At 39.8% G+C, this 12,920-nt stretch overlaps 1 protein-coding gene across 2 annotated transcripts; it reads right to left on the reverse strand.

The window, feature by feature from the left end:
* Positions 1 to 104: 104 nt before the first annotated feature.
* sncb (synuclein, beta) lies at positions 105 to 12,038 on the reverse strand. Of its 2 annotated transcripts, none has more exons than XM_082543752.1 (6): positions 11,894 to 12,038; positions 10,760 to 10,890; positions 6,532 to 6,561; positions 6,126 to 6,211; positions 2,394 to 2,480; positions 105 to 957 (listed from the first exon to the last, which is right to left on the reverse strand). In XM_082543752.1, exons 2-6 carry the CDS (start codon positions 10,878 to 10,880, stop codon positions 928 to 930), a joined length of 354 nt encoding a protein of 117 aa, XP_082399878.1. In that variant the 5' UTR covers positions 10,881 to 10,890; positions 11,894 to 12,038; the 3' UTR covers positions 105 to 927. The 2 variants fall into 2 exon arrangements, with proteins under 2 accessions (XP_082399878.1, XP_082399877.1); XM_082543751.1 differs by having other exon boundaries at positions 10,760 to 10,893.
* Between the last annotated feature and the right edge of the window lie 882 nt (positions 12,039 to 12,920).

Genomic DNA, 12,920 nt, shown 5'->3' on the forward strand with positions numbered 1-12,920 from the left:
TAATAGATTCTTATTGAGGTCAACTTTAGAAAAGATTTAAAATGCGATGAGCGATCAGCGCAGTAAATGAGTTTGCACATTATTAAACAACGCTAACAAATGTGTATTTTTTAACCTTTTATTTACAGAGGATTTGTATGTCTGGCTTAACATGTAACCCTTTATATTGACAAGTCCTGCAATTTAAAGCACATATTGTTATGACAACCATTATGATTCCAAGACATAATATATTGACTTTAACTTGATAAAATCTTCAGTACACACAAACAAACACACACACACACACACACACACCCACACACCCACACAAACAAACGTGTACACTCTGTCAGTTTCTAACAGATAGTTTACTGGAATGATTTCACAAGCAATCATAAAGATACAATGTAAAAAACTCTTACTTCAAGAAACGTTCAAATTAAACTTCCAAAGAAATGCAAAAAGAAAAATAGAATTCCACAAACAGGCATTGTCGACACTTAGGAGGATATTATTGTATTCATATCTGCTTGCAACCGGTCATATTTATTTTTTACCACTCCCAATGTCTCATTGGAAGATGATGAACATCTATTGCACATTTCTAAATACAGATACACACAAGTACAAAGTCACAAGCCCTGGTTCTGGTCTCATTTCATTGGGAGGGAATCAAGGAAATGAGACCGTGAGGACAAATCCTACATCTCAATAAATACCTACACCCAACACATTACATTAAGAACATGACATTTACAATATATAATAATAAAAGATTTGTCTTGAAGGAAGAACATTTTTCAGTGGGAATGCTTGTCTTTTTTATTGTTTTTTTCTTTTTTTTTTTGCAACAGGAATATAATTGTAATAGTTTCAGCATTTGTCCTTTTTATTATTAGAAATATTATTGTGCTGCTGGTTGGACGGTGGCTTCGACTGATGCTCTTATGCTTCTGGCTCGTAGTCCTGGCTCCCCTGGGGAAAAGAAGAGCAAGTTTTTTTATGAGGATGGCCAGTAAAATTTGCAGCACACAGAAGCTCTAAAGGTAAATCTACATCTAAAATAATATTCAGCTTTAATGTGATTTAGCAGAATATATGATACAGAGTTTATTAGTCTCAGCAGACGGTAATGATGTCACTTTGTTGAAGCTGAGCTCATCTGTTCCTTCAGTGCTTCTCTCAAGCCTGCAGAGGGCAGCACAACACTGCACTTACATCGAGGACGCGCATCGTGAGCACACTCTCCATATCCTTGCAAGCCTGCACACGCCTCCACCACACATGATCATAAAAAAATAAATAAATAACACAGCCTCCAACAGTCTTATGTCATCTAATGTATTCACAAAGCCTTGAGTGATACTGGATGACACAGATTTCTTTTCACATCCTCCCAGTGATGGCTTCGTTCACTCTGCAGCACTCAGACTCCATATTTACAGCAATGCAGGGAGACCCTGACATTACCCACAATGCATGAAGGCAGAGAGCGTCATCACCACACCCATTCAGACCGAGCTTGCACATCGCTGGTGTAGCAAAAGATGGGGGAGGGGAAAGAGACACGGAGGAGGAGGACAAGGATGATACACATCCGTGGAGAAATTCACTTTGAATTTGGATCTCAGGGAACGCCTTGGGTTTACTCCTTTTCCCAACTAGTGCAAGACTCCACTGATGCAAAGGATTATTAAAGTAAACACACAGAATATATTATTATTGGAAATCACATAAAATCTCAAAATAAATCTTATTTCACCCGCTTCAGAAAACGTATATATCCAGTGGCAATAACACAGGATCAGTGCTCTCATACTAGCACGATCAGCCCTTTGACATTATGTACACTGTATGATATTTTTATATGCTACCATCGCTATTTAAAATCTGTACTCAAAGCCATCAGTTCTGCACAGTTTGTCTCGCCCCTGACAGCCAAATTCCAAAAATAACCATCTGTGTCAGATTCACATACCTCCTTCGTGCACACGGACACACACCCAACGCTCAGTGAAAGTAGGTGGTGCTATATTCACTGTACTAGCTGCGTGGCAATTGGCTTGTTAAGTCCTCCGTTATCATTTCCACAGAAAGGAAAAAATTACCTCAGCGTGAGCTGTAGTGTTTGTGTGGGACACAAGTGGAGGGCAAAAGTGGAGTGCCATTGAAATCCAATACAGCTAAAATGTGTATCCATGCAGAGCTCGTGAATACTGATGAACCTCAATCTACGGTAAGTGAATGGACTCATCTCTGACTGATGTCCACTACTCCACAGTTTTTTTTAAAGGGTTTTACACAAAAATGATCTGTAATGTAATTATAGTCCAATTCAAAAGCTGATTCTTGTGATACTTTGATGACAGAGCAGAGCCATGTGTACACTTTGCGTATTGTAGGCTGATTACCTGCTGGGACTCATCATATGTCTCCCCTTCTGGCTCCAGCATTGCCTCTCCTTGGCCCTCCATGGCCTCCTGCCCATACTCCTCAGGCTAGAAAATGAGACAAACATAAAGAGATACAGAGAAGGAAAGATTTACAGAAACAGAAGCAATCATACAGATACGTCGTCATTAATACACTGTCAACCTATTTTTTTTTACCATCAGGGAATTCTCAAAAATGACATTTTTTAATGCTCTTTCAAGGCACAGTTAAACTGGTAATAATTAAATCATAAAACGTACTGCAAGTATAGCCGTACAGTACCATTTTTTCTCAATTTTGGTTGTCTGTTCTGCAAAAGACAAGGTTGAGAAAACTACATTTCTTGGTTTGTCCAATTTCTCAATTCTCTGAGGAGTCTAGAAATCACTTCTGAACAATTAGACAACCTTGTGGGATTTCAGCTAACTGAAGAGCTCTATGGGTGACACAATTGCTCTGCCTGACTCACTACTTTGAAACTTTTTAATGGACTGCAATAGAGTTTTCTTTAGATATTTTGTCCCCTACAGATTGACAGAATCCCATAAAAAACATCAATCTGAGTCATATGCTGTGCTTCATGAAACAACCCTGTGACAGTGGTGTGACAGTGTATTGAAGGTAAAAAACTCTTTCTGGAAAGTCAGAACCTTCATAATATAATATAATATAATATAATATAATATAATATAATATAATGACTCCAACAAACAGCCAGAAGCTACAAACAAAACATTTGTCCTGTTAACATATTTAGCCAGCGTTTTCCGTGAAGTAGGGACTTGCTCTATTTTTGAGTGAGATTTGTTTGACAGTGTGAGCATAACATTTAAGAACCCTAAACGAAAATGGTGATCAACTGCTTGAAATGAGCACATTATAAAGAGTATATGCTATATATGAGTTTGTGGCATGATTCTGACTGTAGCTTTTTGGCCATACAGAGCTGTTAGTATGGATTTAAAGTCTTGGTCTTGTTGCAAGTCTATTGCAGACACTGAGCTGTGGGACTGGAGTGTGAGGAAAAGGCTGGCACAGTGTGCAGATAGAAAAGTCCATTAATCTGTCAGTACTTCCTTCTTACGGAACCACCCCGCAGCAGCTTGCACAAACAAAACTGTCTCTTTCTTCCACTTAAAAGTGAATTTCAAAAAAGAATCACTTTCTAAAACAGCCCTTCTCAATGGTGGGTAGTAGTAAACTCACTCAAACAGGAACAAAACAGGAGAAAAATATCAAATTTGATGGGGACTATTTTCAGCTGTGGGGAACACACACCTGAGTGATACTTGTTTGTAAGATCAGATCATTGCTGTTTTGCTTTACCAGCAATAAGAAAAGAAATCTGTATAACACAGGTGTAACACTATGGTTTGTGTGGACATACGACATGTGATGAGTGCTTCTGAGAGCTTTCTTAAACAGATAAAGCTCCACTGAAACAAAGCTAGTGGGTCAGCACCACACATTTATTTTTAAACCCAGCACTAATCAAGTCAATTAGGTCAGGAAAGAACAGCCTGTGATCCTGTGTGCTGTCTCAGGCTTGTTATTGCTGTATGCCCACCAACACGATTAGCATGGTCGAGGTTGCACAATGGGAAAACTATCGCTAGAACAGCCCTAATCAGATGGATCATTGCCTGAGAAAAAGTGAACATGAAATAGACTGTTTGCATCTGTATTTCTGATTGGTCACGAATTTTAATTCAGTCAAGGATAAGACAAGGCAAGGCTTTTATAAAATGTTATAAAATGTGACACCTGAATGGGTTGTGCAAGGGAAATTTTGTGATTAGAGGCCAACAGAGCCAAAACTGAACTCAAAAAGTAGCTGTGTGCATTTGATCACAGTGTCAACAGTTTAGCAGTCTGTTGTGAGGGTGCTGAAATGAGGAGCTTTATCACTCAGATAACGCCTTCGAGAAGCCTATTAGAGCAGGCTGTCAGATTTACTAGATTAGCGAGTCAGTGGAGAGGGTCCAGCTCTGAGTGATGAAGGCTTAGGACCGGATGAGGACCTCACTGTGTCACTGACAGTCTGACAGAGATAGACAAAATGTCAACATACTGACAGCGCATCTCCAGGTCATTAAAAGGGAAGGAAAACAATAGAAAAGAAGCATCCTAACACAGCATGTGCCACTCAAATGTCCAAACTTTGCTATAAGCAGGTTTCACCGCTGCTGTGTCAAGTCAGCTTGATTTTGTGCCTTTCCTTGCATAATAATATCAGAGTGCCTAAAAAAAATGATAAAAGCAGGGGATAGAAGGGGTGACACTGAGGTCAATGGGCAAGAGCATTCGGTGATGTTAGTGGGGGTAGGGCATTAATGGAAAAGCAGTGTTTGCTTTAAGAGAGGTGATAGTCCCACAGAGAGATTGTTTCTGTCATAAGACACCTGAACAGTGATCTGCATCCTTAATAATCATTGAATGCAGCTCTGTGTGCAGAGCAGACTGGAGAAGTCCTCTTCAATGAAATGAGTATATAGCAACAAAGCCCAAGTCTATTTCAGTCATCTCCAGTTTTTTTCTTTTATAATAACTGTATAAAAGCAATTGCCAGTGTAGTATTCATCCTCAGCAGATGGAAAACTATTCCTCTAAACCAAAGACACGAGCAAACTCGTGCAGACAGGAAATATACATTTAGTACAGTGCATGCTTTTGCTGACAGCGGCAGAATGAAACAGTCCAAATGCACACTAGTAATTCTGTTTTGAAGTGACATGCAGATTCATCAGATTTGACCCTGCTGTCTAAATCTGGCTCTGCTGTCATCACGATCCTATCCAGGCTTTTATGAGTGCAACTTGGCGCAAGTTGCCAGCTCTAATTGAGGCATACGTTTGGAACAGATTTTTGTTTTCCACTTGTTTTCCGGCACATGTGCAGACCTAAATAAAGCCGGTCACTTATAAGAGTAAGTTGCTGCATTGTTAGCGCACACTGGGTAGTTTGTCATAATATGAATATCTTTAAGAGTGCACCCTACTAGTAATGCACGTTCAGTTTGATTTACTCATTGAATGCCAAACAACCTGTAAAAACTGTACAGAATTCCTTCTAAAGATATCAAATCTCAGCTTGTGCTCAAAGATCAAATTTCCATAAAAAGCCAGTTTTTCAAAGCAAAGTTAAGTTGGCAGACACACATGGATAAGAGAATGCATCATAGGAAAATTGAGGCTTCCCTACTTTTGGACACTAGAATGATGTCTTCTGCTTTTATTTTCCTTTTTAAGTCCAAGTCTCTTAAGTCCACCAATATTGTAGAAATGAACTGCTGTATTGCAACAATAAAGCTTGATAAAGAATAACATAAAAAGTAAGGTATATCATAAATAAATGTTTTAAGTGTATCCTATTAATCTTATAATGGATGCCTTCTAAATGAAAATGTTATTTTCTTTTTTTTTTATGCTTTATTTTGCAGGAATTATGCAAGCTGAAGTTTTTTTTTTTTTTAATGAAAAAAAAAAAATCAATTTAAAGACTTATGACATTCATATAATAGTTTAAATTTTTTTTTCCACCACTTGTTGTAATGCAATACTGATCCCACATAAGGCAACAATGCTGTACTCCTAATTCAAGTTCACAGGTAATTTATTTCCTGTGTGTTTAAACACTATGCAGTGCTGCTATTCTGCCTCACTGCAGGCAACAAAGCAACGTGTTACACTGTAAGGACGTGCAGCACATACGTTCATGTCAGCTGGGAACTCGTCCTTCTTCACCAAGCCGGTAGCAGCGACGATGTTCCCGACAGCTCCGGTGGTCTTTTCAGCCACTGGAGACACACACACAAACACACACACATAGTGAGAGAGAGAGAGAGAGAGAGAGAGAGAGAGAGAGAGAGAGAGAGAGAGAGAGAGAGAGAGAGAGAGAGAGAGAGAGAGAGAGAGAGACAAATGCAGATAGATTAAAAAGATGCATGACTGTGGTCCTCCGTTGCTTCTTATGTCACTACTGGACATAACAACCACTTACACATGACAAATTAGCTGTTTTCCAGTTATCAGTAGTATTTTACTACTGTAATGAAACCAGGCTTCGAACTCCAGTTAACAGAAATTTAAAGAGGTAACGAGCAGATGGGAAACTCACCTGTGCCCACGCTGTCTTTGGCCTTGCTACCTGAATTGAGAAAAAGCAAACTGTAGTCAGAAAAGGCACAGATTCTTTTACAAATAATTAACTATTTGAAGTTTGGAGATTAGTTTTCTTCGTGTGAATGTGTGTGTGCGCATGCGTGTGTAGGTGCTATAACTTTACACTTCTCTGATGCTAATGACAAAAGCAATGCAACAAATGGCTTTAAATGAAATCATCAAAATGATTGTCAAGTCTGAATCTGACTGCCCTTATTATTTGTTAAAATTTGTCATTTTTAAGCGATGTACTTTTCTTTACTATTGAAAAGTAAAAAAAAAACAAAACAACAACAACAACAAAACAAAAACAAAAACGAAGAGGGCAACGTCTCTGCAACTAGGTAAGCTCAGTGTTTGCCCAGTGATTGCATTGATTTTTTTTTCTTTTTGCATTTGGCAAAATAAAAAAAACTGGTGACCAACTGTTAAACTGTGGTTGTGTGAGAACCCTTAACTTTTGATAACATAGCGATTGCACAGATCAGCTGGTGGTAAACAACCTCCCTCCAAACAGTTGTGGTGTGACTCAGATTGGCTGCAATCACTCTCAGACAGATTCGCAATTGTTTGCAAATCATTTTTTATCTATTTAATAAAAGCAGTTAGATAAGCAACATGCTACAATCAGCACCGATGAGCGCAACTCATCTGCAACACATCTCTTTTCAGTAGGGCACTCAACCCAGCTGACCGTACTCTGTATATATTCCTATACAGAAGCAATCATTCGTATCATTTTGCAATTAAATCATGGTTCTACAGCAATTACATCACTATTTGTGGAAGATTCTGAGTCTCTGTGTTTGTACATGGCAACAGAGGTGGGATTTTTGATTGTTTATTTGATTTAATTAATTATAACAAATAAATTGCAAACAGTTGCTAACTTGACCACATTTGCAAACTAGCAGCACACTGACTCCCTCCTGTTCCCTTTTTATTGCATCTTGATGCACCAAGATCCCTTTGAAGACAGCAACTGACTGCAGCTGGTCGTCGACGCAACTGTTGCAAAGGCAATGAGATCACAGGTTCACTGCACATGCTTGCACTAATTTGGTCACACTGCAGTCTCCAGCCACTGTTTTCCTACTGTGAGTGTAGCATTATCCACCTGATAGCACAGTTCCTAATATACTGTTCCTCCAGTGCTATATGTCGACATGACAAAAAGCTGCAGTAAGTTCCAGAGTCCAGAAAACCTCTTGTGATAAACTGAAATTGAATTAACATGATTACATTTGGACCATCACCGCCAACCAATTACTTTTCATAAATACTGTAATATCATTTTTGTTTATCTTTCACTGTTTGCCTCAGGTCCTGGAGAACAGTGGTGGCTACAGTAGTCGGGCTTCTTGGTTTATTGTAAGGACTTATTAAACCACAACCAAGCCACTGTTCAGTCCTCTGATCCATATTCTTTGGCAGTTGTCATCCATCTACACGCTGTACTCCATCATGCTATTGGGGCAATCTACTGCAGGCCCCATCCAGTTCTGATCACTCAAGCCCTGTCATCCTCTTTATTGTGCAACAGTCAGTGGACTTATTGGTCCCCGAGGGCCTTTAAAAACCAACAAAAAAGAGCAGAAATAATGAAGTACAGAAGCCACTCTTCAAAAGGCGAGCCTCAAAGCAAAGCATACAGTACATCTGAGTGATGCCTCCATTTAAGTTTGGCTTTGGTAAATTGCAGCTATTGCGCAATGGAGCACAAATGGAAGATAGCTGCAGGTGTGATTGCCAAATGATATTAGAATTATTATTCTTCACAAACTGACTTTGGATATTTTTAGACTACGGATTCAACAAAACATCTGCAACATTTTCCATCATCAGGAAAAAAGGGTTGATAATGATTTCTTGTAGTGTTTAAGTAAAAAAAAAGAAAAGAAGGATGGAACAAATTAGCACTAATGAAATGATATAGTTGAAACCGATTACAGATAAACGCTATTTTTTTGAACTGCAAATGTTAGCAAAAGCGATAACTGTGTAAACTAAATTTCCATATGGTCGGACTGATGCTGTGTGACTGCAAGGGTCTGCAAAATAAAAACAGTTTTTAATGTGATGCTGTAAAAAAATACTAATTTGTCATAAAAAAATAGGAAACAGATGCTTTATGAATAGCATCCTATACTATAGGGGTTTCTCTTTCCCACCTCTGCTTGCCTTTCTCAGCCTGACTGCTCAGTTCAGGTGGTTGGGTGGTTTGCAGCTGCAGCAGCAGTAGCAGCTGTCAAAAGGTGGGCCACAGTCCTATTAGATCACTCTTACCCCTCCTCCATGAGGGACTGTCAAGCATATCACATACAGCTTTCTAGGGCACCACCATATTCAACAGCGGCATGTAGAACCACAGAGACACCACAGAAGTGAGCCTTTCCTGCCATTGCGTTAACAAGGACATGATGAAATTGGTTCTGCACATGTTTTGACTACAGTCTGATACGTTTGGTGGTGCTGATCAGTGACAGGGACACTATGCTAAATGTGTAAGATAATGAGATTCCACCGAAATGCGAACACATTTGACAACCTGTGCTGGATGTGTGCTCGATGTTGTAACCCATCATATTGTTGCGGAATCAATTATACAAGCTGGTGACTGTAAAACAAGCAGGAGGCCTGTCACTGGAAATTTGGTTCCTCTCACAACAACTCAGCAGCTGACAAAATAAATTCCAAGCAGGCCTGCTCCGCGTCTCCTGAGTCACACTGATCTCCCGACTAATACGTAAGTAACTATTTGTCATCACAAACAAGATGGGGAAAGTTGCAAATAAAGACTGCTGAAGTGCACCTGATAAATCACTTTGTCGATCAATGGAAACTCATCAGCAACTCTTTTGATTAACAGCGCGAGTCACTTGTGGCATCCTCTACCAGTCGTGAGGATTTGCTGCTCTTCTCATCTTATGTATTCACACAGAGAACACGTTCTGGTTTTTGGTATGTTGATTAAAAGAAAGCAGCCAATCTGAAGACACCAATGTAAATTTTAGAATAAAAGATCATGGAAACTGTACAACTCAAATGAGTAAAATAAGAACAACTGCTGAAAATGTGACTTTTGATTAATTTTTTTGAGACATTAAATCATCAGATTATCAACAAAAATGCTGGGATATTAAATCTTAACTGACACCAGTACATAATGAATTACACTGATTACTTGAGTAATTTATTAGCACTACCTTTACAGCATAACAGAAAATGATTTAAATGTTTTAAATGTTGAGAAATACCGTATTATCACCCTCCATTGCTACATCTATTTAATTAATGATTGAAACCAAGTGATATAGATTGGGTTAATGATGCAAGCTGCATATCTGACAACTACACTTTAAATCAGCAGACAGATTTGCTCGTTAGTTGCAGGCTGTCAATGACAAGTTAGCCAGCACTGAAAAGCACAAAAAGCAGGCCTGCTCCTCCTAGGGTCTGTTTGTCCCTAGGAGGAGACTGCTGACACTGTTTTACAATCTGCTGCTATCCAATCCACAGGCATGTTGCAGGAGCTGCTCCCACCATCAGCTGCCCCACCCCCACTCCTATTTCCATCTCCTTCCCATAACCTAGACAGGCCACAAGGACACCCAGATTCCTTGTATCACACACTTCTACGTCACAACGAAATACTTTGAAACAGAGTTCACTACTATTATTCTGCTGAAATTGAGAGTCAGGGCTGGATTACTCATTTTTGATACGCTGTGGTATTTTACACCAAATCGGCTTGCAACATTAGAACAAAAATATTGATCAGCTCAGAGGCTGGCTGGTTCATTATACTGCCGCCACTCAAGTGAACGACACTGGATTTATCAAAGGAAGGCACTTGGATGCACTTTCTGCACACAATGAGCTATGGATAGCTGTAATATTGTCCCTTAACTGTGAACTGAGAACAAACAAAGACAAACATATATAGGCGAACAATGCGTTCAGCCTCCTGCTTGTTTGTTTCCTGTATAAGAGATTTACACAGTTAGTAAGAAGAGCTACTGTATAATTGAAGCATTTGATTCAGGATGTATACTGCATGATCTAAGTCATAAAATATTCCTTGAGCTTTTCTACAGCTGCTCCTGCATGTAGCGGGACGATAACAGGCGTGTGTACAATTTGCATGCAAATAATCTGCAAGCATACATTTGTGATCATCTTACCTACAAACATGACTCCTTCCTTTGTCTTTTCAGCAGCAACTGCAACTCCTTCCTTGGTCTTCTCTGCAGCCACAGCCATCCCCTCTTTCGCTTTAGACAAACCCTTCATAAACACATCCATCTTGGCCAAGCTACTGTGGAGAGAAGCACCATTAGCTGATGTCAGTCAATGTGCAGCCTTTGTCTTATTTATACACATTTAAAGCCTCATTATTAATACGAGAGGGTAATTATTTTATTCCCATCCATTTTTTATGAACCTTTATATATTCCAGTCTAATATTAGAGCATACATTATGAGAAGAGAAGGCAGCACCGCCTCCTGTGGTGGATCGTGACAGCCACACTCCAGCCATCAGGCAGTAGTAAAAACCTTCTGTTCACTCATGCATTCAACCCCATTTTTCTCCCCCTCACACCCTCCTCGATGCATGAAATATTCAGAGGTAAAAATATTTCAATGAAATGGTTAACCCAGCAGGCAACTCATTAATTATTGCTCGTCTGTAACGCTACTCTTAGTAGCAGAAAGATGACAGGATGACTGCGCCGGGCCCCCTTTTTTAAAGGACTGCACGGCGTATTACGATAGAAGGTGGCATCTATTTCCAAGAGCTACATGGCGTTGCTGGGGGAAGGGAAACGCGGTGTAAGATAGGATTTCTGCACGAATAACGGTTTTAGCGACGAATTGTGTGGTGTGGAAGCGATACGAGGCTGCCCGATTACACGCGGGGGGCACATCGCGATGAAGCAGACTAACAGCTGGTATTCTTCATTCTGGCATTACACACGTCCCTCCGAGTCCCATCCTGGATGCTGCAGGTCAAGGATGCAACAATGATTAAAATATGCACCAGTTCACGTCGACCGATTCCCACGTTCACATTCCGCCCCTGGCTTTTGTGTCTTTTGTACGTGCATTATCTTCCACGTACAAACAAACAGTACACAGAAAAAAAAATATCACGATCATTACTAGTATTTTTTTTTAATGCATTTAATAGTATTTCAAGCACGGTGCAAACATTCCAGTGACGACGCTCACATACATGGCTCTCAAACGGAGGTGACCTCTATATGTTCAGGAATAATAATAATACTGGATTAAGCAGTAGAAAAACGTGTTCTTACCTATTTACAAATAGCCTTCGACTTGTCCCCTTCTGATACAGTCGAGTCAAACTACCGTCTAAATGGGAGATATCTTCAAATGATCACTAGGTGGGCCTTCCTCGGGCAGATCTCCACCAACAGGGACGGCCCCCTTCACAGTGCGGCTGAGACGATCACGCCCCCCCCACACCCCCCTCCCCCTCTCCTCTCTCCACCATTGCCTATTGATCCCCTCATGTGTCACAGCAAGGAAAAAAGGGCCACTCCACGTTACCTCGCCCACTTTTTTTGCAATAGTTACACCATGTGTCATTAGGACAATAAATACATGAAAATCTACGTTTCTTCTCTGGACATACTACATACTCTGCTGAGCATATCTATCTATCTATCTATCTATCTATCTATCTATCATTTTCTGTTTGTGAACTTTTATTAAATGAAAAACTGCTAGAGCTCAGTTTTTCTATAGCTGGTCTCCATTTTTGATTTAACTGCTGGAACATCTCACCTTCCACTTATCCAAGAGCCATTCTGACTTGTATTAATACCCAGTTAACAATCGCCAGAATATGTTTTTAATCCCCTATAAATTACACATCTTTAACATAAAGAACAAGACAATATGATGCAAATTTCAGTGGATTAAATAATAACATGGCTAATCAAATACAATTTGAATATTAAAAATTAGTTATATGTAAAAAAAATAAATAAAACTTTTGCTTATCTGTTGTTTTTTCTATATGTTAAGCAGAGGCACCATTGTCTTATATATTTTGGATGCAATTAACCTGCAAATTTAAGAATCTGCTATAATCTTACCGGAAAATGGTAGGTTTGACCCATTTTAATATATGAGCTTTATATATGGGATGATCGTGGCTCAAGAGTTGGGAGTTCGCCTTGTAATCGGAAGGTTGCCGGTTCGAGCCTTGGCTCGGACAGTCTTAGCTGTTGTGTCCTTGGGCAAGACACTTCACCTGTTGCCTACTGGTGGTGGTCAGAGGGCCCGTTGGCGCCAGTGTCCGGCAGCCTCGCCTCT

Source organism: Aulonocara stuartgranti, assembly GCF_965226115.1.
Source record: "Aulonocara stuartgranti genome assembly, chromosome: 2".
In the NCBI taxonomy this organism is placed as follows: domain Eukaryota; kingdom Metazoa; phylum Chordata; class Actinopteri; order Cichliformes; family Cichlidae; genus Aulonocara; species Aulonocara stuartgranti.